This window comes from Hyla sarda, chromosome 3 (assembly GCF_029499605.1).
Source record: "Hyla sarda isolate aHylSar1 chromosome 3, aHylSar1.hap1, whole genome shotgun sequence".
Lineage (NCBI taxonomy): Eukaryota > Metazoa > Chordata > Amphibia > Anura > Hylidae > Hyla > Hyla sarda.
This window is the reverse complement of record NC_079191.1, coordinates 320,406,677-320,433,362: the sequence shown is the minus strand read 5'-3', so window position 1 is coordinate 320,433,362 and position 26,686 is coordinate 320,406,677. Positions and strand designations below refer to the sequence as shown.

Here is a 26,686-nt window from a genome sequence, read left to right as displayed (position 1 = left end):
ATTTACAGCAGTAGCGGGAAATACGCTGTGTATTCCTTGCTCACTATACACACAGGGCTTTCCAGCGGCAGCCCTGTGTGTGCAGTGAGTTTTGGAGGCAGAGCCGCGGGTCAGTGTCACGCCGGCACACGGCCCAGCCTCCAAAACTCACTAAACACATAGGGCTGCCGCCGGAAAGCCCTGTGTGTATGGTGAGCAAGGAATACGCAGCGTATTACCCGCTGCTGCCGTAAATTTTGCGCAGCGTGAAATACGCTGCGTATATGCCAGGTGGGAACACAGCCTTTGTGTATATCCTAACCCATTCCCATAGAAGATGAACATGAAGTATGGTGGGAATAGTTTAACTCTGACATTCCAAGAAACTTCTCACAATCCATACCCATCCATAAGGCAGTCTTTACAATAATTTAAGAAACACAATTTTGTACAAAAATAAGTTTTATTTAATATTAGAGAAATTAAGAGGGGTGTAAAAATAAATGACAGATCTTTGGATTTAGGGAATAGCACTGATCTCTTCAGATGGTCCTTCAGCTCTTGCAACTACAGTATAGTGCAACCTTTCCAGATGCATGATATAACACTGGAAACAAAAAGGACCTACTCGAGATAAAGAGAAGCATTTGATCCAGTTACTAAGTGCTCCGGTTCACTCTGTTACATTTCATTATAAAGTTGGTCCAGTCCAGAGCTTTTCAAACAAAGTACCAACAATGTGGCTTAACCAGCAGTTTGCTCATGGAAGGTAGTATAGCACACTACTGAATATAATGATGTTTGGGCTTTTAATAGCCCTGGTTCCATGGAAAGCATTTCATTCTTACAAAAAGTGGACCATTTACTTCATGTTTCTAGCAGTGCTTTACTGGAAGCGTAGTGGTATCCACATTCTATAAAAGCAATCTGAATGTACTACAACCCTTCACATTTACCAACTTGTTGAAAATGCAGATGTAAATGCATACTTTGTTCTGTCAACACCCCCCCCCCCCCCCCCCCCCCCCAATTTTCACTTTGGCAAATGTATTTAAAATGATCATCAGCATATAAAACACTGTCCTTGACCAAAAGCAAGCACAAGTTGTATAGCATCACCTGTAGGCAAGATCTTCCAAATCATAGCAATGCATTATAATGTGGAGGGGGGGGGGGGGGGGGGGGGGGAGGACAGAGGGACATGGTTTCTGTTTAGGTGAAAGCATTAAAGTGGAACAGTAGTACAGGAATGTAGGATGTTATGTTAGCCAGCACAGTCACATTGAACTCTATACACCAAGCACTGGTATGGCCATCTATTGTGGATGTGCTATTTGTTTGCCAAACTCAAAAGCAAATTTGTCTTGTGTAAAGTATAACACTGTGTGGCAGATCATTTTGTTCATATAGTCAACAATTGTTTGCTAGAGGAAGTATGCGCTGACCGGTATGTTTCCAGCCCATCGCTGCATGTTTGTATCTGCATTGTTAAACTAAATGAAGTTTTCCATGTATGGGGAGTGGCACCTGTAAATTATGGATTGAATTTTGTCTGAGCTCAATGAAGCAGAGCACCACCACTAAGTGGAACACAGGTATCTGCTCCTGTTAGATTTCAACTCACACATTTGAGGGAGTTGCACTAAGTAGTGTTGCCAGACTTACCCTCTCTATTCAAAGTTATTTTCAATATACCATATGCATATACCCTTTATGTCTTTGGTTATGTTCTGACTAGACCTATATACAAGGTAAGGAAGGGGATGCGGGTTAAAAAAGTGCTAAATGCAATTCTATAACTGATGACGATTGATAGGTTTCCATACAAAGTTTGTGTTGCTTCAAGTAAAGCAGCCATACACCCCAATATTTATAGAAGAAATGCAAGAGACATTTAAGTCAGTTTCCACTGGTCAGTAGAACCTACCTTTCAATAAGAAAAACTTGTCTGAAAGGGGGTCATGTATCAGACAGACACTCTCTAGGAGGAAGAATCTGGCAATGCAAATTCTAAATATATCAAGCTTTCTACTTGAGGATTTTGTTAACAGGAAACAAAAGAGACTAAAAGATGGCTTCTAAAATGTTGCTCTTTAGGCTGGTATTAGAACACTCTTTAGTACTTTGTGTTGTATAACATTCAAACAAAATCACTTTCAGGGCTGAAAATATATATGTTTCTCATTTTACAGAAATGAAGATGCTTTGCATGCGTTGCCAGACTCACAGCAAGTAACTGGGCAGGGCCCCCTCACCCTTCATTTTAATAGTTTGCTATTCTGTAACAGTAAGTCCTCTATACATGTACACTGAAATATGTGCTGCAGTATAACGTATATCAAGATTTGTGTGTTAAGCATAATATCAGGGTTAACTATAGGCCTTCACATACATGAAAGAAATGCAATACATGCGACAGTGCAATGCAGAGGGTCTATAAAAGGGGTACTTCCATGGAAACCTTTTTTCTTTTTTTTAACCCCTTAACGACGCAGGACGTATATTTACGTCCTGCGCCGGCTCCCGCGATATGAAGCGGGATCGCGCCGCGATCCCGCATCATATCGCGTGGGTCCCGGCGCTAATCAACGGCCGGGACCCGCGGCTAATACCACACATCGCCGATCGCGGCGATGTGCGGTATTAACCCTTTAGAAGCGGCGGTCAAAGCTGACCGCCGCTTCTAAAGTGAAAGTGAAAGTGACCCGGCTGCTCAGTCGGGCTGTTCGGGACCGCCGCGGTGAAATCGCTGCGTCCCGAACAGCTGATCGGACACCGGGAGGGCTCTTACCTGCCTCCCCGGTGTCCGATCGACGAATGACTGCTCCGTGCCTGAGATCCAGGCAGGAGCAGTCAAGCGCCGATAATGCTGATCACAGGCGTGTTAATGCACGCCAGTGATCAGCATAGGAGATCAGTGTGTGCAGTGTTATAGGTCCCTATGGGACCTATAACACTGCAAAAAAAATGTAAAAAAAAAAGTGTTAATAAAGGTCATTTAACCCCTTCCCTAATAAAAGTTTGAATCACCCCCCTTTTCCCATAAAAAAAATAAAAGTGTAAAAAAAATAAAAAATAAACATATGTGGTATCGCCGCATGCGTAAATGTCCGAACTATAAAAATATATCATTAATTAAGCCGTACGGTCAATGGCGTACGCGCAAAAAAATTCCAAAGTCCAAAAAAGCGTATTTTGGTCACTTTTTATATCATTAAAAAAATGAATAAAAAGTGATCAAAAAGTCCGATCAAAACAAAAATCATACCGATAAAAATTTCAGATTACGGCGCAAAAAATGAGTCCTCATATCGCCCTGTACGTGGAAAAATAAAAAAGTTATAGGGCTCAGAAGATGACATTTTTAAACGTATAAATTTTCCTGCATGTAGTTATGATTTTTTCCAGAAGTGCGACAAAATCAAACCTATATAAATAGGGTATCATTTTAACCGTATGGACCTACAGAATAATGATAAGGTGTAACTTTTACCGAAATATGCACTGCGTAGAAACGAAAGCCCCCAAAAGTTACAAAATGGCGTTTTTTTTTCAATTTTGTCGCACAATGATTTTTTTTTCCGTTTCGCCGTGCATTTTTGGGTAAAATGACTAATGTCACTGCAAAGTAGAATTGGCGATGCAAAAAATAAGCCATAATATGGATTTTTAGGTGGAAAATTGAAAGGGTTATGATTTTTAAAAGGTAAGGAGGAAAAAACGAAAGTGCAAAAACGGAAAAACCCTGAGTCCTTAAGGGGTTAAATCAACTGGTGCCAGAAAGTTAAACAGATCAGTAAATTACTTCTATTAAAAAAATCTTAATCTTTCCAGTACTTTTTAGGGGCTGTATACTACAGAGGAAATGGTTCTCTTTTTGGAACACAGAGGTCTCTGCTGACATCTGTCCATTTTTGGAACTGTCCAGAGCAGCATATGTTTGCTATGGGGATTTTCTCCTACTCTGGACAGTCCTTAAAATGAACAGAGATGTCAGCAGAGAGTACTGTGGTCTGATGTCAGAGAGCTCTGTGTTCCAAAAAGAAAACCATTTCCTCTTTGAAGTATTCAGCAGCTAATAAGTACTGGAAGACTTAAGATTTTTTTTTTTTAATAGAAGTCATTTACAAATCGGTTTAACTTTCTGGCAACAGTTTATTTAAAAATAAATAAATAAAGCTTTACACAGGAGTACCCCTTTAGTATCCTCATTTGTAGCACACTAGACCAGTCTGCTAAGGGAACTTACTATGAAATAAAGTGGTGTAAGAATTAAAAATTGCATGATATTTAGCAGAACCAAATGGTTCTTATTTGTTCAGTCTAACAGATTGCCATTGTAAGTAATCTAATGAAAAAACCACCTACAAAAATGTTTAAAGAGCCATGTGGAGGGAGAATATATACTTACCAGAGTAATTAGTACTTACCAAGTATGTTGTGATACGGTACAAGCCAAGCTACTGAGAGGGGAAGAAATAAAAAAAAAAAAATGACCGTGTTACAATGGACAAGAACTGATTCAATACAAAGTCTATTTAGCCTCACAAATGTACACAAAAGCTTTACTCGCTGTACAACAATGGTTCTTTAGCTTTCCTTAACACTTGGAGTATCTATGAGCTATTTTGCAGTGCTCTTGTCTAAATGCCTTTTCTGGCTGTACTGACCAGCATCTACATAGCAATAATGAAAACACATTGGTTGGGTGGGCTGCAGAAGGTGGTAATTTCATGTGCACTTTGAAAGTGGCTCAGTCATTACACTTGTGTGGTTCATTGTTTAAGCCTATATATAATCCATAACTTATGCACACGAGAGACCCCTGACCTATGAACAGATTAATCCATGAAATTAAATCCATTTGAGGATTTCAAAGCAACAGTTGCATGATCACCGATGATTAAAACATAGCCATTAGTTATAGGGAGCTGGCTCCGATTCTACTAGGTATATGGACAACCAGAAAATAATGTCTAGAGCAGTGGTTCTTAACCTGGGTTGGATCGAACCCCAGGGGTTCAGTGAGTCAGTCCCGGGGGTTCGGCGGGGGAGGTCGCAACAGGACATGCCAACCAAGCAATTGCTTGGGGCCCCGACCTGGCCCGGGGCCCTGAGCCGGTGTTTGCCCATCCTGTAGTGACGGGGCAATTCCCCCCCATCACTATTAACTCCCTGCGGCCCCGTGTTAAGTTTGAAAACGCAGGGTCATAGCGCACACCGGGACGTCACTGACGTCCCGTGCATGCACCCATGTAAACAAAGCACCGAGGACCGGAGGATAGAGGAGGAAGACGCGCGCTGGCCAGCTTGGTAAGTGACCAGCGGCACGTCATCTTCGGTGCTCTGACCACCGGTCCCGAGACCTGCTGCTATAGCCGGAGCACTGAAATTGGCAGTACACAGGCATACAGCCTCCAGCCACACACTGTATATGGCTGGATGCTTTATGTCTGTGGGGGAACACTGCCTACATCAGTGGTCTTCAACCTGTGGACCTCCAGATGTTGCAAAACTACAACTCCCAGCATGCCCGGGGTTGTAGTTTTGCAACATCTGGAGGTCCACAGGTTGAAGACCACTGGCCTGCCTAATGTGTGTGTGTGTGTGTGTGGGGGTACACTGCCTGCCTAATGTGTGTGTGTGTGTGTTACATGTGTGGCACTTGCCAAGGTAAAGCCGCGCATTTCTGAACTGGTCTCTGAAAGACAACAGCAGAAGTCACACTGATTTGCAGTGTGAAAATCATGTTTTCATGGTTTGTTTGTTCTCAACGGTTTTGTTCATTTTGTGCACCTATGTATAAATATACGCTGATTGACAGGCAGGGAGTGAGTGCAGCCTAACTGAAAGGACTGATTGCCACTCCAAAATCAGTCCTTTTTCAGTGGCCGGTTTTTAAATGTAAATTAAACCTTTTTAATGAAAAAATAAATAATAAAAGTATATTAGAGATATGTTGTAGTACATAAGTACTACAACATATCAAAAAATAAAGTTGGTGACAGTGCCCATTTAAATATATACCTCCTATGTTTTCAATTTGAAAAAAAAATCTTATTTTCCAATTAAGAGGGGTTCGGTGGATGCGCGTATGAAACTGGTGGGGTTCAGAATCTCCAACAAGGTTAAGAACCACTGGTCTAGAGACAGAACCACTACATATTAAAGACAGAATGAAAAGATGTCCTAGTTGGGAATGAAGGGAAATTTCAGACCTTTATCAACCTGGCCATGAACTTGCTGGGTTAACAGTTTTATTAGTGCTCAATCCTCTGATGGAGCAATAAAACCTGATCAAGTAGCCCAGCTTAAGGAAATTCAAAGAAAAATAAATTAAATGGTAATGTAAAAGCAGGTGGGAAGTTACTCACATTTGACAGTGAATTCATGCAAAAGGAATTCTGAAAAAACAAAAGACAATATTCACACATCTGTCAAAAGGAATATGAAGCTTTGTCAACTGTAAATGAAAACATGCAGATTTACTAGTTGTCGTGTGACCCGTGCCATGCCAACACAAAGTAGTCCTTAGATGTTCCTACCATAGCAGTTATAGTAAAGCATTCAAATTGAGTAATAGACATCCATGGGGTATACAAAAGCAACAAAAACCCCAAAAGTCTCATGTTCTAACATTTACAGTGGAAAAAAAATAAAAAATAAATAAACTGGTTCACAGAATAAAATTACAGACTTCCACAAGTTCTTCGACAAGCATAACGCCAGAATATCCTTCAAATGAAAAACCTTTTAATCCACTGGAGCACAACAATGCAACCTCTATAGACCACCTTCACTTTCCTTACTACCAGAGTGTACAGTGTAACACTTCAGCAGACCTATGATAGGTTACATTTCTCTATTGAGCAGATCTTCAGGCAAAGCCCACCCATATGATTAGGCTGCCATAAGTAGCATTTTCACTACCTATAGTGGAATCTTTGTTTTCAGTACACTTCACTACAACTATTTATGCCAACACTTCCAGCTCTTGGAATAGTTATATAAAAAGTAGTTTGCATTGAAAACCTTGACCATTTGTAAATGTTGCCATTTTGTTTCTCAAACGATCACACGAAATTAACAAGGCACCAGAGAAATTATAGAGTATTTTATTTCAGACTAGGAGAGGGGAAAATCCCTTTGTGTAAAAGGGATTAACGGAGGTATACAACTTACCAGAAATGTTAGTTAATATAGTAATCAAGCGTGTACTGTATTTACAAAGTCAGTTCATTGGAGAAGCTCCCATCCAAAGTTAAAAAAGACGGGAGGCAGGCTTGACAAACTTTACCTTACAGGCAATAAGCCACAGAACGTTTGTTGCTCCATAGTATTTTTGTGCCATTCAGCTGGGAAATGGGTGAAAATCCCTCCATGTAACGGTTTACTTTATACCATGCTTCTCATCGCAGGGTTGGGACACTGCTGAACTGCTTTGCACAGGTCTTGTGTAGCAAAATAAAGCAGCTGGTGTATATCTGAGGCGACTGCCATGCCAAGGCCTTTGAGATGTGCATACGGACCAAGGCCAAACTGTGGGAAAATGGACGGCATCCCAATCCACTAGTTTATAGTGGAAAGAGTGTGGACATCAGCACATTCCTTTGATCTTTAACTGCAGTCAAGTCTAAGCATATCACAGACATGGCAGTTGTATGGGGCAGGGATTAAGTCTCTTAAAAGTTGGTGACAATCCCAAAGACAAGAGTATAATTCACTTTTATTTATTGCAAATGTTCTATGAATGTATTCCGGCTCATCCTCGCTAGAGGTTAGCAGGCAAAGTGTAAAGAACTGACATTTTCCAAAAAATGCTAGAGTAATGTAACTCACAATATCATTAGTTTACAATGATGGTGCAACTACAAGCATACTAGGCAAATTAAGAAGGGTAGGGGAAGTGGAGATACAAACACGGCTAACTTCATACAGATCCCAGACAACTAGATTTACAACAAGTTTAGTTTAATAAGAAACAGGCAGTTTAGCCTTTTCTTTGCAGAACCAAAATTTAACAAATGGCAAACACAGTTTTAAACCTTCACAAGTTAAAGTCTCTGCGGTTTCCACAGGTAGAGCAGAAAATTTAAGAGCTAAAGACATACACCCAGCCTCACTAACTTGCTCACAGTCATTTATTTATTTTTTAGTTCTCTCCTAAAGTGGCAAAAAGCCTTCATGCCCTCACAGGCCAGGATGCTCACTCCTAGATCTTAACACAATGTATATTCATTGCAAGGTCCATTTTAAAGTCTCTAAAGGACCACTAGGCAGGCCTAAAACCTTTACACCATCAAAAGTTTGACAGCAAATCTGGTCTTCCTATCCTAGAGCTGGATGGAGACATTTTACTTAATAAAAAACACCAGTTACAAAGCATAACTTTTATACGGTAAAAAAGAAAAATAAATTTACAGATAAAATGTAGAACCCTGAAATACTGACACATTCTCTTATCGTGCACAATGCTGAGGTTCTTATGAAATCACTTAAAACTGCAATAAAAATTTACAAAAAACAAAACTCAACCCAGAGAGCAACTAAAATAATTAAACAAAACCAATTAAGAACCCGCAGGCACTTCCTCTTGTGGAATGTTTTTTTTGTTTTGTTTTTAAGTTAGCCTAAAGAAAAACAGTCGACTTCTTGTGAAGGTTTGAAGAGAAATATGTATCAGTTCATTTTTATTTGGGTATTCAATAATATCCTTGGTGGTACTGCTGGCTCCATGGCTTTTGACCCCAGTATTGCTGCAATTAGAAAAAGGGGTAAATATTAACATGTTAACAAGCTTGTAAGCTTAGATGCCATCAAGAATTGCTTGGTTATGTGTAACATTTGATTTTCATCCTTTTAAGAAAATAACTAGGAGCCTAATTATGGCTAGATACCATAATATTGTTTAAGTTATGTATCCTACAGTATGTGAAATCTAAGGCTGAATCTGGAGTCAGGTGCTTCCTTGGTAGAGGCTGTAGTATGTAGTGGGCCACTGTTAGGAGCTGTTCCTGGAATTGAACAGACAATACTTACGCCCTGCTGCTGCCACTGGTTGTAACCCTGAGAATGGTTTTTGAAGCCACGATTGTTTCCCCTTCCTCTAAAGTTCTGTAGATGTAACAAAGTCAGGCTTTAAAAACTTATGTTCTAATCAGGTTTAATTTTAAGGAGCATTTACTTCATGCAAGCTACTCTAAAGCAGATGCCTAGTCTGTCTGCACAATAGGAATGCAAAACAGATAAAAGTGCATATATTCTGAAGAACCTTTGATATGCCAAAGAGATGTGTCAAATTGTGATCGCTGGGCCCAAGTGCCAAAACAAGCTGACCGAAGCCTTCAGCATAATATGTTCCTTTGTACAAATAAAGTGGCACAAGCAGTGTACAGATTCATAGAAAGGCTATAGACATTTTACCTTGTTGGCTCAGATTATGGTTTTGTACATATATTATATACAAATATATATCTTAACTCATGTGATTTGTCTACATCACCTTTGAGCTCTGACACCAGTAGGATTACCTACTGTGATTTGCTGCACTGTTGAGCCAAAGTCTAAAGAAGGCTACAATGCACCTCTGGAAAGGTTTTTCTACAAACGTTTATATGTATATCAAACTCATGATGTCCATGCATATAAGGTGGTTTCCATCATGGCAATAAAGTATAATCTCCTGTTTGTAGGATTACTCCATTAACAACTGTCATACCATCATACCAAAAGGGTTTATAAAGGACTTGACAGGTCATCAGCTTTCTATCAGCAGGGGTCTAAGTTCTGGCGCACCCACTAAACAGGTATTTGAAGGCTGCAGCCCTTTCAACATTTACACCTAGTAAAAGCAGCATCCGAGCATGGAATTGCAGTGCTGTTCCATTCAAGTAAATGAGACCACACTGCAGTACTTTGTATCATCGACAGGTCACCAATTTTTAAGGCTGTATAACCCCTTCTAAAGATACTCAAGTGTTTCAAAGAAAAAAAAAAAGATTTCATGTGAAAAGGAAATGCTACATAGTTACCATTAACCAATCAGACTGTGCCTTTTATTTTTCATAGGCCTTTAAAAATAACAATCTAAATGGTTACCATGGGCAACTAGTCAGCTTTTCCTTTACAGAGGTTTTAATAAATCTCCCTCTTTGACTTGGGCCAAAACAGAAAAGAATATTCATGTAGTTTTACCTGGTTGTAGTTTCCACGGCTGGGCATTGAAGCACCACCTCCACCACCACGACCATAGTTCCCACGATTATTGTAACCACCCCTGTTATGATAGGCTGGCGCACGAGGATATGGATAACCAACAGCTCCTCCAGCTGCACCTCCACGCTGTGGCATGTTACCCCTTCTGTTAAATCCTCCACGATTAACTGGAGCTGAAACAAATGTGAGATTTTTTTAACCAATAAACAAAAGACAAGAAAACAGTCATTTTGTCAAAGACGATACTGGAAATGCAACGATACTGACAGTGTATCATGACTAGTTTACATTTGTGCCTCAGGAAATTGACCTCCAAGGGACTTCCTTATAAGACAAGAGATTAATAAAACATTTCTCAAACATACCCTCCCGTCAGTGGATCAGTCAGCAAAACTATCACAGGCTGAATTATTCAGGTCATTTTTGGTTTCCATTTTAGCTGCTGTTTTTGTGGTTGGTGTAACCATTACTTCAGACTATTAGTTGCCTACCTGGAGACAGGAGGAAGCAGCAATCTGAAAACGGCTAGCTGTCAGCAATGTCTATGTAGTGGGTAGGCTGGTGACAGTTTATAGGAACTCCAGCACACTATAGCTACAAAGGTAAACCCTTAACCAGGCATACTTTATTTTTGCATACCTCCACCACGGAAGTTTCCACCACGCATATTGTAGCCTCCACCTCCACGACCTCTATGGCCACCATGGCCCATTCCACCTCTGGACTTGTTTTTGTTCTTGTTGACTTTTTTAGCTCCAACATTCTGTTTCTTTTCTGGAGGAAGAGATTTTTTGCTTTCTTCTTTATACTGCTCTATAAGTTTCTCAGATTCTTCTTTTTGTAGTTCCACATACAGAATTTCATCAAAGCATTCACTGGCTTCTGGTAGTGTAAAGTTTCCTTTAAACAAAGAGGCCAAAAACATTTAATGCAGCTTTCATTGTGTCACAAACTCAAAATATTATCCCTTCTATAGGTCTGTGGGTGCAAAATTGAATGAATTATGTTTTTTTTTTAGAAAGTGAGGAGGAAAAACGAAAGTGCAAAAACAAAAATTGTCTTGAGTCCTTAAGGTGAAAATGGGCTGAGTCTTTAAAGGGGTATGCTGTTAAAAACAACTTGTGCAAGTTGGCTGCCCCCATGATGTCCAAGAAAAAAAAAAGGAAAAAAAAAAACTATTATATTATATTATATTATATTTTTTTATATTATATATTATATATTATATTATATATTATATTATATATATAAATTATGGCAATACCACATTTAGATCATACCATATTTTTGGGAATACAAACCATTTTGCATTAGTGGCTTAAAAATAAACTCCGGGGGGGGAATCTTCAAATTAACTGATGCCAGAAAGTTAAACAGATTTGTAAATTACTTGTATTTAAAAATCTTAACCCTTCCAGTAATCAGCTGCTGTATGCTCCACAGGAAGTGCTTTTCTTTTTGAATTTCCTTTTCCTGGCCACCGTGCTCTCTGCTGACACCTCTGTCCATGTCAGTAATTGTCCAGAGCAGGATAGGTTTTCTCTGGGGATACGCTTCTAATCTGGACAGTCCCTGACACAGACATGTCAGCAGAGAGCACTGTTGTCAGACTGGAAAGAACTACAAATTTCTCTGTAGTATACAGCAACTGATAAGTACTGAAAGGCTTCGGATTTTGAACTTGAAGTAATTTACAAATTTGTTTAAGGCTAGGTTCAGACTACAGAATTTCCACCTGCAATTTTGCTTTGAAATTGCAGGCGGAAATTCCGCTTTATAAAATGTATAGTGTAGTGAATGATTTTCCGCTCACAAATTCACACTTCGGAATTTGTGAACGGACAATCCGCTTGGAAATTTCCGCCTGAAGGCGGTGCTCTTTCTTCAGGCGGAAATCTGCGGGGAACACATTGCAGTCTATTGGAGACTGCAGTGTCCGTGCGGTCCAAGCGCCGACTGATTCAGCCGGCGCTGGCCGCACTCGGAATCTCCGGGCGGAAATTTTCTACCTGGAGATTCCGTAGTCGGAACCTAGCCTAACTTTCTGGCAACTATTGATTTGAAAACATTTGTTTTCCACCGGAGTTCCCCTTTAACTTCTTTTATAAATTAACTTGGGATATATATATTTTTTTATCCCAGAAAACATTTTACACTCTTACACACTAGAGCACAACAAGAAAGGAAGGGTTTAAGTTTCCTACCTTTCATTTTAAGCACAGCATGTTCAGGAAGGTCCTTTCCTTCAACCTCTGCCTTCTTCTGAGTTCTCTCTTTATAAACCTCATCACTTGGAAACACAACAACAGCCTTACGCTGAAATCCAGCAAATAGGCACATTTTTCTTCTCTGGGCAGCAGCAGATACATTTGTCTACAGGAACAAAGTTCCCACAGGTTAGTTCTTCAATGTTCAAACTGCAGACAGTTTAACCAGTTACACTTTATTGGATGTATTGCACCCCCCACCCAACAACATAAGCCTTGGCAAAACCACCAGTTCAACTCTACAAAACTACATGAAAGCAATGCAGTCAAACATTACATAATGTGATAGCAGTGGGACAGTCTTCACATTACATTGCTTTCACTGACTTAGAAATGTTAAGAACGCCCTCTAGCCATGGACTGCTGGTACTCTGGTTCTCTTTGCTAAAGAGGTAGTCCTGTGCACAAGATGTCCATCTGACAGCAATATATTTGAACAGCAGAAAGTGAATTTTTGCAAGTTTATACACGGGCACTTACTTGATCTAGAATAAAATGTCTCTTTTTCCGAGCAGCAATTTCAATGAATTTGCTAAGGCATTGTGGGGCCCTATGCAGCAGAGCATTAAGTTTTCCTGTGTCAGTCATCTTTTTATTACCAACCTGGGAAATATATAATGTTACATTTAGAACATTTTGCAGAGAACAAAACATGTGCTTAGCTTTAGTTTAGCAGCCTCCAGCATCATAACAGTTAAAATGAAGCACATGAACATTTTACTCATTTAGTAGAGCCTTACCATCATTCTTTCCATAATATTGTTTGTTCCAAGGACATTGTATTTCCCAGGATTCTCTTCAACTTGTTTATTGACCCAAGTGGTTTTGCCAGCTCCTGGCAAACCAATCATCATGATAACCTGTGAATACAAATATGGAAAATTATGACTAAAAAGCAGGAAGGGGTCCAGAGAACCAATTAAACCATTATATGAACATAACAGGAGGAATAGTAACTTTTAAAAAAATTCTAAAAAGGTAAGGAGTTTGGATGGTTCTCAATGACTAAAATAAAATAGAATGAAAATAAATAAAATATTAAAGTATGTGGTCAAATAAACATGGAATGATATTGATAATATATGTGGTCAATGTATTAGGTAGTCAATGCATTAGATAATATATGTGTCTATTGAGTCCTATGTAAGAAGAAATTGGAAATATCCGCAGCACACTGAGTAGTAAAATTCAAACAAGTTTTATTCCATCACAGTGGGGGTACCAGAACAACGTTTCAACCAGCTCCCTGGTCTTTTTCAAGCTCAGTATACAATGTGCACAACACACAATTTATAGGGGTACTAATCAAGTACCAAGATAAGTGTCAATCAAAGCATAACATCAAATATAGTATAGAAAAGAATCACTCACAAAATTATGATCAAATACATCATACAAAAGTAGTGAAAATATGCAAATCAATCCATCATTATTTCAAAAGTGTACATAAATACTGTGCTATGTGCACCAATACCTTAATAGGTGTCCGATTATATAAATCAGACACCTGTGTAAAAATTAAAAACAAAGCAGTTGCTAGGGGAAGCTCACTCACCCGGACAAACTCTGGCTTGTAAACAAAGACTGCGCGTGCGCGGCGGCCCAAGTCGCCGTGCATGGCGCAACATTAGAAGTAACTTCCTGTTGTTGTCTATGGGCGGGTCCAGAGCACGTCCACTCGACAACTTCCGCTTACATGGGCGTAATCAGAGCGCGTTCGTTAGCATGGCAACGTGTCACTGGTCCCCAGCGCATGCGCAACGGACACCAACCTCCGAGACCAAGTCCCGAAAGAAGGCATGAGTCCTATGTAAGTGTAGATGAAGGCTGTGTGATTGAGTGTTGGTAGAATGTAGCAAATGTATCAAAGGGGGATGTGGTGGTTGATTAGTACATTGGAAATTAATCAATTTAGTGTTTTAGAGTAAATCATGTGCTTACTATGTCCAAAGTGTAAAAATATTTTATTAGATACAATTTAGAAACATAAGTCACTATCATGTGAGTGCTGGATCCTAGCACTACCTTACAGCGCTAATAGTAAATTTAGCATGGATGGATATGGATATTAAAATACATAAATCATAAGAGTAATTGGTAGCAGTTCATCAATATGCCAACAGTCTCAGAGGGTTAAAAGGAATGAAAGCAAAGTCCAAGTTAAGTGGTGGGAGCGCCTGCAGTGCACTTGCAGGCGCTGGAGTACCACAGTTTATTGCCCACTCCTGTTTATCCAAGGTTAAAATTCCTCGTTGGTGATAAAGAGGATGTTATAGGTGCCGGACAGGCTAATTACAATGTCTTGGATGTTGAACAGTTAGTGAACGGCTCGGTGGCCGTATGAAGTCACAGCACGGCGGATGTGCAGCAATGCTCCAGCTATAAGATACGGCACGGCAGCAGTGAATAAAATAATAAAGTCCCGCCGGTACAATGTACCACTGTGCTGGAGGATGTGGCAGTCCTCTCCCTCTTCAGCGGTGGGTTCCTTTTCTCAGCGGCCGGATCTGCCTTCCAGCAGTCTGGTCGTCCAGGTCAGGATGTCAGGGATCGGGTATGGCAATTTGTGGGAGCACACTCAGAGTTGTAGCCGTAGAGCTGTGCATGCCGGTGGTGCGTGCAGCGGTAGTAGCGATGATGTTCTTAATGGTATCAGCGATGTGTCCGGTATCTTGTTTGAGACTGAAGGTGATATGGATTGGGTATTTGTCTCCTGCTCGGTCTCCTGCTTTGATCCAGAGCAGGAGACAAATACCCAATCCATATCACCTTCAGTCTCATACAAGGTATCGGACACATCGCGGATACCATTAAGAACATCATCGCTACTACCGCTGCACGCACCACGGCTACAACTCTGAGTGTGCTCCCGCTAACCGCCATACCCGATCCCTGACATCCTGACCTGGACGACCGGACTGCTGGAAGGCAGATCCGGCCGCTGAGAAAAGGAACCCACCGCTGAAGAGGACTGCCGTGCCGTATCTTATAGCTGGAGCAATGCTGCACAGCCGCCGAGCCGTTCACTAATAACTGTTCAACATCAAAGACATTGTAATTAGCCTGTCCGGCACCTATAACATCCTCTTTACCACCAATGAGGAATTTTAACCTTGGATTAACTGGAGTGGGCAATAAACTGCGGTACTCCAGCGCCTGCAAGTGCACTGCAGGCGCACCCACCACTTAACTTGGACTTTGCTTTCATTCCTTTTAACCCTCTGAGACTGTTGGCATATTGATGAACTGCTACCAATTACTCTTATGATTTATGTATTTTAATATCCATATCCATCCATGCTAAATTTACTATTAGCGCTGTAAGGTAGTGCTAGGATCCAGCACCCGCATGATAGTGACTTATGTTTCTAAATTGTATCTAATTAAATATTTTTACACTTTGGACATAGTAAGCACATGATTAAGTTGATACATTTCCAATGTACTAATCAACCACCACATCCCCTTTGATACATTTGCTACATTCTACCAACACTCAATCACACAGCCTTCATCCATATTTATTTGACCACATACTTTATTATTATTTTATTCTTATATTTATTTTTATTCTCATTCTATTTTATTTATTTTAGTCCTTGAGAACCAGCCAAACTCCTTACCTTTTACTGTCTACTCCAGTGGTTTGAGGATACCACTTTCAGGCTAATTTCTCAGACAATACACTACCTGATAGATAGAGTACCCTAACTTCTGATTATTAGTTTAAAAAACATTTGATTGTGTTCTCACCTCACAATCCTTCTTTTGTTCAGGGCCCACAGGACCTCTCTCACGATCTTCAAGTGAGACATTCTGAATAAATGTAAATCCTTCAGGAATTGGAAAGAATGGTTCAGCCTGCTGGCCAAAGTTAAATTCAACCGCACAATTGTGACAAAGGACATGTGGGAAAAGGGGTTTCTCAGATAGCACATCTTTGCCAACTTTAAAAGCCACTCCAAGGTCCTGGCCATTTTTTGCAAAAGAAAGCTCAACTTCATCACCTTCAAAATTCTACAAAAACAAGAAAGATCCATTCATATTTCAATATTTGACTATATATGCATGTCTAATTTTAATATTTCTACTATAGGTAAAGAAACTTACTGCCATGCAGGTGATTACATCATTCTCATCATACTTCTCGCCATATTCCTCAGCCACCGCATTACAAGACTTGGATCCTTTCAATGAATATCCATAAGAATTTTCATCTTCCCCTAAAATAAAAGCAATGACACCAGAAAACCTTTAATTGTAAGGTCATAAAAAGCAAAAGAATTCCAAGATCAGAGAGGGAAAACCGTGAAGAACAGAGAGGTAGGTCCACATGTACATAATTTGCTGCAGATTTTAAGTTTGTAAATCCTGATAATGATAATATCTGCAGCAGATTATGTACATGTGAACATACCCATAAAAGGAGAAGTATCGTGCCCAGAAACGTATCCCCTATCAATAGAATATGCCTCCTTTATTTAAAGAGGTTTCCTTTAATAAAGCGCAACCTTCACCTCCGTACAGGTATGAAGGCGCCGTTACCACTACATAGAGCAGAATGAAGTAAAAGCAAGTGAATTCACACCGGCGATTTGCAGCTATTCCAGGTCATACGGGTCTACGTTGAGCCGGTGACCCGGAAAATATGGGGGATCGGGGTTGTCCAAGACACCCACGATCCCCCTGAAGGGATAGGAGTGATGTCTAGAAGCAACAACCAATAGCAGATCAGGGGCTGGGGGGGGGTGTTAACTTTCGGTTTCCCCGTTCTGCCCATCCACAATAGGCGGAGCAGAACGGGGAAACTGAGGAGGACCGGTGCCGAAGATCCACTTACCCATCGGCGAAAGAAGACGACGGCTCCCTGGATCCTACGGAAGCCGGTGAGTTGTCTAGCAACATCTGGAGGGCTACAGTTTGAGACCACTATATAGTGGTCTCAAAACTGTGGCCCTCCAGATATTCCAAAACTGCAAATCCCAGCATGCCTAAACAGCTGTCTCGGCATGCTGGGAGTTTGTTTTGTACCTCATGCTGTTGCTTAACTACATCTCCCAACATGTCCTTCGGCTAGCAGTACATGCTGGGAGTTGTTTTGCAACAGCTGGAGGCACACTGGTTGGAAAATACCGAGTTGGGTAACAGAACCTAAATGAAGGTTTTCCAACCAATGTGCCTCCACCTGTTGCAAAAGTACAACTCCCAGCAAGCACGGTGTATCAGTGCATGCAGGGATTTGTAGTTTTGCAACATCCGGAGGGCCACAGTTTGGGGATCACTGTGCAGTGGTTTTTAACTCTGGCCCTTCAGATCTTGCAAAACTACAACTCCCAGCAAGCAATGTACCCTAAAAACACTACATTACCACATAAAGGGTAAAACACTACATATACACCCCCCTTACACTGTCCCTCCCCCCAATAAAAACTTATCGTATGGCAGTGTTTCCAAATTGGAGCCTCCAGCTGTAGCAAAACAAACAACTCCCATAATTTCCGAACAGCCACTGACTGTGCAGGCATGTGGGAGTTTAGCAACAGCTGGAGGCACCCTGTTAGGCATTGCATAGGGGTATTCTACGCTTGCGATTCCCAAATTTAGTCCTCAAATACGTATGGCACTCTCTCACTTCAGAGGCCCGTAGTATTTCAAGGAAAGTTTAGGGCCACATATGGGGTATTTCCGTATTCGGGAGAAAATTTCACTGCAAATTTTGGGGGCTTTTTCCCCTTATGAAAAGGAAAAGTTGGTCTACACCAGCCTGTTAGTGTAAAAAAAAAAAATTTACATTAACATGCTAGTGTTGCTTCACACTTTATTTTCACAAGAGGTAAAAAAATAAAGACCCCCAAAGTTTGTAACGCAATTTCTCCTGAGTACGGAAATACCCCATATATGTGGGCGTAAAATGCTTTGCGGGCGCACAAGGCTCAGGAGTGAGAGCACACTATGTACATTTGAGGCCTCAATTGCTGATTTGCACAGGGGGTGGCTGATTTTACAGCGGTTCTGACAAAAAAAATAATAATTCCCATGTGACCTGAGGAGCTGCAGCCAGTGTTCCTTATAGTGAAAGCGCTGCTTGTAAGCAGTACTGGAGGGAAACTGCCCTGCAATCCCTGGAGCCCCAGCACTGCAAAAAACACACCTCACCCATACTACACATTGCCCCAAATAAATATAAACAAAAATTCACCCCCACCCCCAGAAAGGGGCTCCCCAGTAAGGACCCAGGCATACTAAAAAAGGAAGTGGTGGTGGGAGAGTGGAGAGATACTCACCCTGTATACCGCCATAATTATCTAACAGGGATGTGGAATTCCTATCGCCAGACGCCCGGGACATGCAGTTCCGGGCAGGTGAATTTTTCAGGCCCTTAGCCCTGCTTCGGACAAGCAGGTCCGGAGCTTGAAAGCCCCCGACAAGCATGGCGGCGCTCAGGAGTATATGGAGCGGGCTCCTGACTCCTGCGCACTCCATACTCTGCTGCCCCTGGCTGTTCTCAGTAGCTGGGGGCTGCCGCTAATAGCCATCATGCTGTTGCCGGGGCTGGCTATTAACCCTTTCGATCGCCGCCTATAACTCACTGGTTTTCATGGCTCTGTCATTGATAGAGCCTGGCTGGACTAGGCTTTAGCAATGGAGTTCAATAGAACTCTATTGATCTGTATGAGGAATCCTGAAGATTCCACCTAAAAGTCCCCTAAGGGACTAAAAGTGTAAAAAAAAAGTTTTTGTAAGTTTCAAAAAGACACATTAACCCCTTTCATATTTAAAGTTTAAATCATCCTTTTACCTATATAAAAACATGTAAACAATAAAATATATTTGTTACGTATATCGCTGTGCGTGCACTTATATGAAATATTAACATTTATGTATCCGTATAGAAAATGTAAAAAACCAAAACCAAACCACAGAATTGCTATTTTTATAATATCCCAGAATAAAAAATAGGTTAAAAAGCGATGAGTCAGATCAATACCAAAATGGTACCAATAAAATAAAAAATAAAAAACAGATTATGGCGCAAAGAATTGCCCTCCTACAACTTCATATGCAAAAAAAATAAGCTACAGGTGTCAGAAAATGGCAATTAAAAAAGTTCCGTTTTTTTTAGATTGACAGAAACTATACAAATCTGGTATTGCTGTAATCGGGCCAGACTAAAATACCAAAACATCAGGTTAGCTCAACCACAAGTTAAATGGTGTAAAAAAAAGAAAACCACCAAATTTGCTAAGAGGAGGAGAACTACAGGTAGAGCCATGATCCTGAACGCCCACCGGAAAACAAGAAAATAAAAGAGAATAGAATCTAAAATAGGCCTTAGCTGTAAAAATATTTAAAAAAAAAAAAAAAAAAAAGACGATCAGGTCTGGAGAACACCAGACCTGTGTCTGCCTCCTACTGACACTAAGCTAAAACTGATTAGCTCAGGGCCAGTGGGCAAGGTATATCCTGCCAGGAGGGGCAGACTCTTGTATGCCTAGTGTCAGCAAGATATACCCACAGTCTCTGCCCCCCCCCCCCACCCAATGGAACCGACCGAGAAAGCACCCGTTTTTACTTCACATTCTGCTCTACACAATAGTAACTGCACCCCCGTACCCGCACGGAGGTGACAGTTTCGCTTTAAGTTAATGCTTAAAGAGAACCTGTCAAATAAGTTTTGACACCCAAATTACATGACATTCAAGGGTGGAGCGTTGAACATTAATTCAATCAAAACAGTTTTCATTTGCTGATAGCAAAATAATACTTAAATTAACTGCAAGAATGTATATATTAAAGTTGAGGAACTTTTTTTTTTTTACTTAAAAACTACACCCTTACATACCTAGCATGAACCCACAGGAGCTTAAAGACCAACCAACACGTACTTCATGTACATCAATGTCTTTAGAGTACAAGTGTTTCACAGGTACCTTTTCTGTCACCTGAAAAATGTTAATTAAACATTTAGTATGGTTGCTGAACAAAAGTATCACTAACATTTACTTTTCTTAAACGCACCTTCATTTCAAAGCAAACTTTGCCTTTCGAGACACCATACGAGGCTCTGCCACCAGCCCACAGGAAAGCAAAACTCTCCATAGTGAGAGAAGTGGCACTTAAACGATCCCGTGAGATCTTGAAGTGAAGATCACAGTTATCTGTAAAAATAATTAAACTTAAGACTTGTAAAGTGTGTTGTACTATAGATTATAGAAACAGCTCACCAATACCCAATACATGATAACCTTTAAACACTAAATATGAGAAATACCCAACCTGCTCCTAGTTTCAGACTTTACCTTGTTCACTTCTTAATAATAGAGGTTTGTGTTCCAGAATGTAAGAGATCCTGCATAATCTCTCGACTGTGCAGTGACTGATGCTGAGGAGTATGTGTGACACCCGCCCCCCCAAAGGAGAGGGGATAAGATGCCTGATCGCAGGAGTCCCGCTGCTGGGGACCCCCGTGATCTTGCACCCCAGTTAAAATCAGTCCCCAGAGAGTGTTCGCTTCGGGTCTGATTACCGGCAACCACAGGGCGGGCGGCATGTGACGTCACACCTCAGCCCCCGACACACAGGGACTGATTTTAACTGGGGTGCAGCGTGCAAGATCACAGGGGTCCCCAGCGGCAGGACTCCCGCAATCAGGCATCTTATGCCCTATCCTTTGGATAGGGGATAAGATGTCTAAGCACCGGAGTACCCCTTTAAGACTGTGCCAGCAGTTTTATTTAGACCACATCAGGAGGATCATAAACAGAGAAAAGGTATGAGAGCAAACTTACTTTTTGGAGCCATGTTCAGTTTTAATATAAAAAGACACATGCAGAAAACACATGTGTTAACAGGGCTTTAGCCCTATTACATAATCCCTCATATTTGCTTAAAATTGGAAGTGTTACTTACAAGTGTCAAGAAGAACATTGTTTTCATCATGTTTTTCATCTTCCTCTTCCACTGGTGGTTGTGGGGATTTGGACCTACAGGATAGCATACCATTTGTTAAAAACCACCACTATACACAAGTAGACATGAATTGTCAAACAAAATACACTTTACAAACCTGCTGTATTTATTTTCTTCAATATACTCAAAGTAGCTGCGACCATGGTCCTCCCGTGGTCTTTTGACACCCCGTTTCTTATCCTTTTGATCTTTTCCTTCTACAGCAAAACAAAAATGACATGTAAATATATAAGAACAGTCAAGTCATCCACATCTAAGCAGTTGGCTCTCACTTTGGATGCTTACTGGCACCCAAGGTTAACAGATACCAGGTAAATCCGTGGACTACGAACTGTGGACCATTTGATGTTGCAAAACTCCAACTCATAGTATGAACAAAAAGCAAAAGGCTCTCCAGGCTTGCTGGAAGTTGTAATTTTTCAAAATCTGGGTGGTCCAGTTCAAAGACAACTGTCCTAAATGATGCTTTAGGACACTGGAAAGATTTCATTCAGTTGTTAGCCATTAACCCCTTAAGGACTCAGCCCATTTTGGCCTTAAGGACTCAGACAATTTAATTTTTACGTTTTCATTTTTTCCTCCTCTCCTTCTAAAAATCATAACTCTTATATTTTCATCCACAGACTAGTATGAGGGCTTGTTTTTTGCGCGACCAGTTGTCCTTTGTAATGACATAACTCATTATATCATAAAATGTATGGCGCAACCAAAAACACTATTTTTGTGGGGAAATTAAAACGAAAAACGCAATTTTACTAATTTTGGAAGGTTTCGTTTTCACGCCGTACAATTTATGGTAAAAATGACGTGTTCTTTATTCTGAGGGTCAATACGATTAAAATGATACCCATTATTATATACTTTAATATTATTGTTGTGCTTAAAAAAATCAAACTTTTTAACCAAATTAGTATGTTTATAATCCCTTTATTTTGATGACCTCTAACTTATTTTTCCGTATAAGCGGCGGTATGGGGGCTCATTTTTTGCGCCATGATCTGTACTTTTTTTTGATACCACATTTGCATATAAAAAATTTAATACATTTTTTATATATTTTTTTTAAATAAAATGTATTAAAAAAGTAGGAAATTTGGACTTTTTTTCGTTCACCGTACGGGATCATTAACATTTTATTTTAATAGTTCGGACATTTACGCACGCAGCGATACCAAATATGTCTATAAAAAATTTTTTTTACGCTTTTTGGGGGTAAAATAGGAAAAAACTGACGTTTTACTTTATTGGGGGAGGGGATTTTTCACTTTTTTTTTACTTTTACTTTTACATTTTTTTTACACCTGAATAGTCCCCATAGGGGACTATTCATAGCAATACCATGATTGCTAATACTGATCTGTTCTATGTATAGGACATAGAACAGATCAGTGTTATTGGTCATCTCCTGCTCTGGTCTGCTCGATCACAGACCAGAGCAGGAGACGCCGGGAGCCGGACGGAGGAAGGTGAGGGGACCTCCGTGCGGAGTTATGAATAATCGGATCAACGCAGCAGCACTGCCGCAGATGCCGGGATCTGTATTGATCCCGGCACCTGAGGGATTAATGGCGGACGCCCGCGAGATCGCGGACGTCGGCCATTGCCGGCGGGTCCCTGGCTGCGATTAGCAGCCGGGATCAGCCGCGCATGACACGGGCATCGCTCCGATGCCCACGGTTATGCACAGGACGTAAATGTACGTCCTGGTGCGTTAAGTACCACCTCACCAGGACGTACATTTACGTCCTGCGTCCTTAAGGGGTTAAGCAGTTAAGTCTTTTCACACCATGATTATTGTGTACATTTGCTGTATGTCAAAACATTTTAAAATACTGTAGTTTATGTGTAACATATGCTATTAGTTGGCATCTGTTAAAAAGGTATATATATAGCAGAGTTAGCCCTGCAATGTATACCCCTACAAGACAAGGCAAAAACAGCCTAGTCAATGACCTGCTAAATGTACAGGGAGAGGGAAGACTTATCAAAACCTGGCCAGAGGAAAAGTTGCCCATAGCAACCAATTAAATTGCTTCGTCAACTCAGCAAATTTTCCTCTGGACGGTTTTGATAAGTCTCCCCCATTGGGTAGGAAAACACAGCAGCAAATATGTAGAAAAAATAATGGCACATGTAACCCAGCCCAAAGGATGTGTTCACACATACAGGATAAGCGGCATCTGTATAAGCTCTGCTACAAACTGACTTTAAATAGGTATTCTGCTATCAGCTCCCATAGAGAATGAATGGAGGCATCCTATGGCATAACTCAGGAGATGGATAAACACTTATTTGAACTAAGGGGAAAAAACACTAATGTGTCAAACACTACATCGCTTCATTGAGTATATATAACCTGCGTGCAGTTTTTTTTTTAAATCAGCTAAATGAAGGTAAAACAGGGAGGCAACCACAAGAGGACCCCACCATGCTGATACATTAGCCATAGCCTTTCAAAACATGCCTGGCACTACAATATTAGGGCTGGGCGGTATACCAGTTCATACAGAATAACAAATTTTTTGTGCTGCACGATATGAATTTTAACCCATACCGCAATACCGGTTGGCCCCTCCCCCTCGGGAATGAATCATCAGCCCAGCGCTGTCCCCACATCGGGGAACTACTCACATGACACCTGCGAGTGCTGGCCCCCAATTAATTATCAGCCCAGCGCTGTCCCCATCGGGGTAAATACATGTCACCCGCATGCACTGCCCTCCTCTTCCTCCAGTTTGTTGCCAGCGCTGACACTCTATACCAGTGGTCTTTAACCTGCGGACCTCCAGATGTTGCAAAAATTACAACTCTCCGCATGCCTGGACAGCCAACGGCTGGGAGTTGTAGCTTTGCAACATCTGGAGGTCTGCCGGTTGAAGACCACTGGACTATACTGTGCGGTATCCCTATGCCCTGCCTGCAAAAAACAAAATAAACTTCAACTCCCCTCCCATTGGTCCGATACCGGCCTCACCTGCTTCCTGGGGACGGGAACGTCGGACAGCCGTCAGCCTATCACCGGCCGAGGTGGAAAAAAAAAAAAATCGCTGTGGCCGGTGATAGGCTGACGGCTGTCCGATGTTCCCGTCCCCAGCGTAAGGCCGACGTCGGAACATGCGTTAGTTTATTTTGTTTACCTTTTGCAGCCCGGGCATAGGGATACCGCACAGTATAGAGGGTCAGTGCCGGCGGCCGCAACAAACAGGAGAGCAGCGCTTGTGGGTGACATGTGAGTATTTACCCCGATGGGGGCAGCGCTTGGCTGATAATTTGGGGGGAGGGGAGGCAATACCGGTATATACCATGGAACCACCAAGAGTTACAAAAATACCGTGATACACACATTTGGTCATACCGCCCAGCCCTATACAATGTCTTAAAATATTCCTTCTATGATCACCATTGTAAGCCAGAGCAATGGCGAAGGTTTACCAGAGAGCGGAGAAACCTTAAAAAGGCAAGTCCCATGATAAAAAAAAAAAATAAAAAAAAATAACTTACGCCATATCCTTTGGATAGGGGATGAGTTTTTGATCATGGGACTTGTACTTTAAACTAGGGGACCTACAGGTTTCATGTGAATTGTCTGGCTTCCTGAAGGGTGGTTGAACAGGCTTTTACAGTTTTATTTCTGTCTGTATAAATATTTTGTGTTAAGTTATGCAGCTTTCTACAATAAGTTCTCAGCTTCTCACTAGTTGTCATCTCATCAGTTAACAGAAATATTCTTTATAGCAGAAAACCCTTCCTGATCAGGTCCAACTTGTTACAGTGTTAGGATCTGCGGCACCGGTTTTCATCACCTGATCATAAGCAATAAAATGTGCTGAATATAGTGAGCTAAGATAGGCAGGAATTAATAAAACCACAAAAATTGGGTCACATTACACACAAAATATTGAGTGTTGGAAGGTGCCTCCTTAAGTCTGTGGGGGGGGGATTGCCTCGAATGCAGGAATCACATCCAGGTATCCTGGTCTGACATCCTGCCAAGAAAACAGCCACAAGCTTCGACACGTGGAGTCCATGAGACACTATATATAACCCTCATATACATTATTGGACCGCGCCATAGACCACACACCGCCATAGGCTGCACTCTCTACTATGTACTGCCAATATCCCCCTGGTAATCAGCTATACACCCTACACCCAACTCCCAGGAGGCCCCTCTGGTCTATTGTTCCATGTAAGCAGCCATGTCACCGTGGGATGGGGATCATCCACCCTCAGATAAGCCTTGTCGTACGCCCCCTCCCCCACCACACGGGACAATACACAGATTGGGAACACAATGAGGGGGCAGCAGGTGCGAGGACAGCCGACGCTCACCCAGGGGGGCTCCGGAAATGACGTCACACAATAACGGCCGCTACACTCACCGCTCCGGCCGGCTGCTCCCGCATCTTCGCACTTGATGTCCATTAGGGGCTGGGGGCCGCTGGACACGCCTTCCTCCCCGGTCTTGGCCTGCTCCGCCTGATTCTCATCATCTTCCTCCAGGCCTACCGGGATGCCCTCATCGTCCTCTTCATCATCCTCCTCGCCCTCCTGAAAGCCTTGGTCGTCCCCGTTCTCATCTAGCTGTTCGCCCTCTGCTACCGCCGCTTCCTCCTCTTCCTCTTCGGCGCCATCATCCTGGCCCGCCTCGCCTCCGTTCTCCCCGCCTACCTCCATGCCTTCCTCGTCCTCTTCTTCCTCCTCTGCTCCGCCGTGTTCCAGCTCTGCGCCTTCCCCGGTCTCCTCGCTTTCCCCGGACACCGCCACTGCGCCGCCGGAGGCGCTCTCCTCGTCCAGGGCGGCCTGCAGCCTCTCCATGAGATCGGCCTTCAGCCCCTTATCGCTCAGGCGCCTCTTCTTCAGCTCCTCCTTCAGCTCCGACACCTTCAGCTTCTTCACGTTTACCGGGGAGCTCATGTTTGCTGTGGGGATGGAGTCCTCGTACGTTGACGGTGCACGATGAGTAACAGTGGCGGAGTAGACTGCTCCTTCTCCCTGCGACGCCTTCAAAATGGCGGAGCAAACAAGGACGGAGCGCGCTGCCCTCTGGGGGAGGAAAGGAAGAGAATGAACGTCTCAGTGAGGGGTTTGCCAAGGTTTTACTGACCCCGCCCGGACGAGGGGAGGGGCCTTGCGTTGCCTACGCTACAGCCACGCCTCCCCATTCAATTCACGCCGACACCACAGCGCCACCTAGCAACGGTTCCTGTCAGGAAACGTTTATAGCGCGCGAAACCTAACGGTAGAAGCACGCG

General features: G+C 42.0%; 1 protein-coding gene across 4 annotated transcripts; it reads right to left on the bottom strand.

Moving 5' to 3' along the window:
- Positions 1-531: 531 nt before the first annotated feature.
- On the bottom strand, positions 532-26,686 carry HNRNPU (heterogeneous nuclear ribonucleoprotein U). Of its 4 annotated transcripts, none has more exons than XM_056567183.1 (16): positions 26,539-26,686; positions 21,529-21,628; positions 21,372-21,445; positions 20,481-20,620; positions 20,305-20,404; positions 16,572-16,684; positions 16,215-16,478; positions 13,202-13,321; positions 12,942-13,064; positions 12,399-12,567; positions 10,834-11,094; positions 10,174-10,367; positions 9,019-9,093; positions 6,354-6,383; positions 4,410-4,439; positions 532-603 (listed from the first exon to the last, which is right to left on the bottom strand). In XM_056567183.1, exons 1-16 carry the CDS (start codon positions 26,594-26,596, stop codon positions 547-549), a joined length of 1,908 nt encoding a protein of 635 aa, XP_056423158.1. In that variant the 5' UTR covers positions 26,597-26,686; the 3' UTR covers positions 532-546. The 4 variants fall into 4 exon arrangements, with proteins under 4 accessions (XP_056423158.1, XP_056423155.1, XP_056423157.1 ...); XM_056567180.1 differs by having other exon boundaries at positions 25,814-26,654; XM_056567182.1 differs by lacking the exon at positions 532-603 and having other exon boundaries at positions 4,151-4,442; positions 25,814-26,653.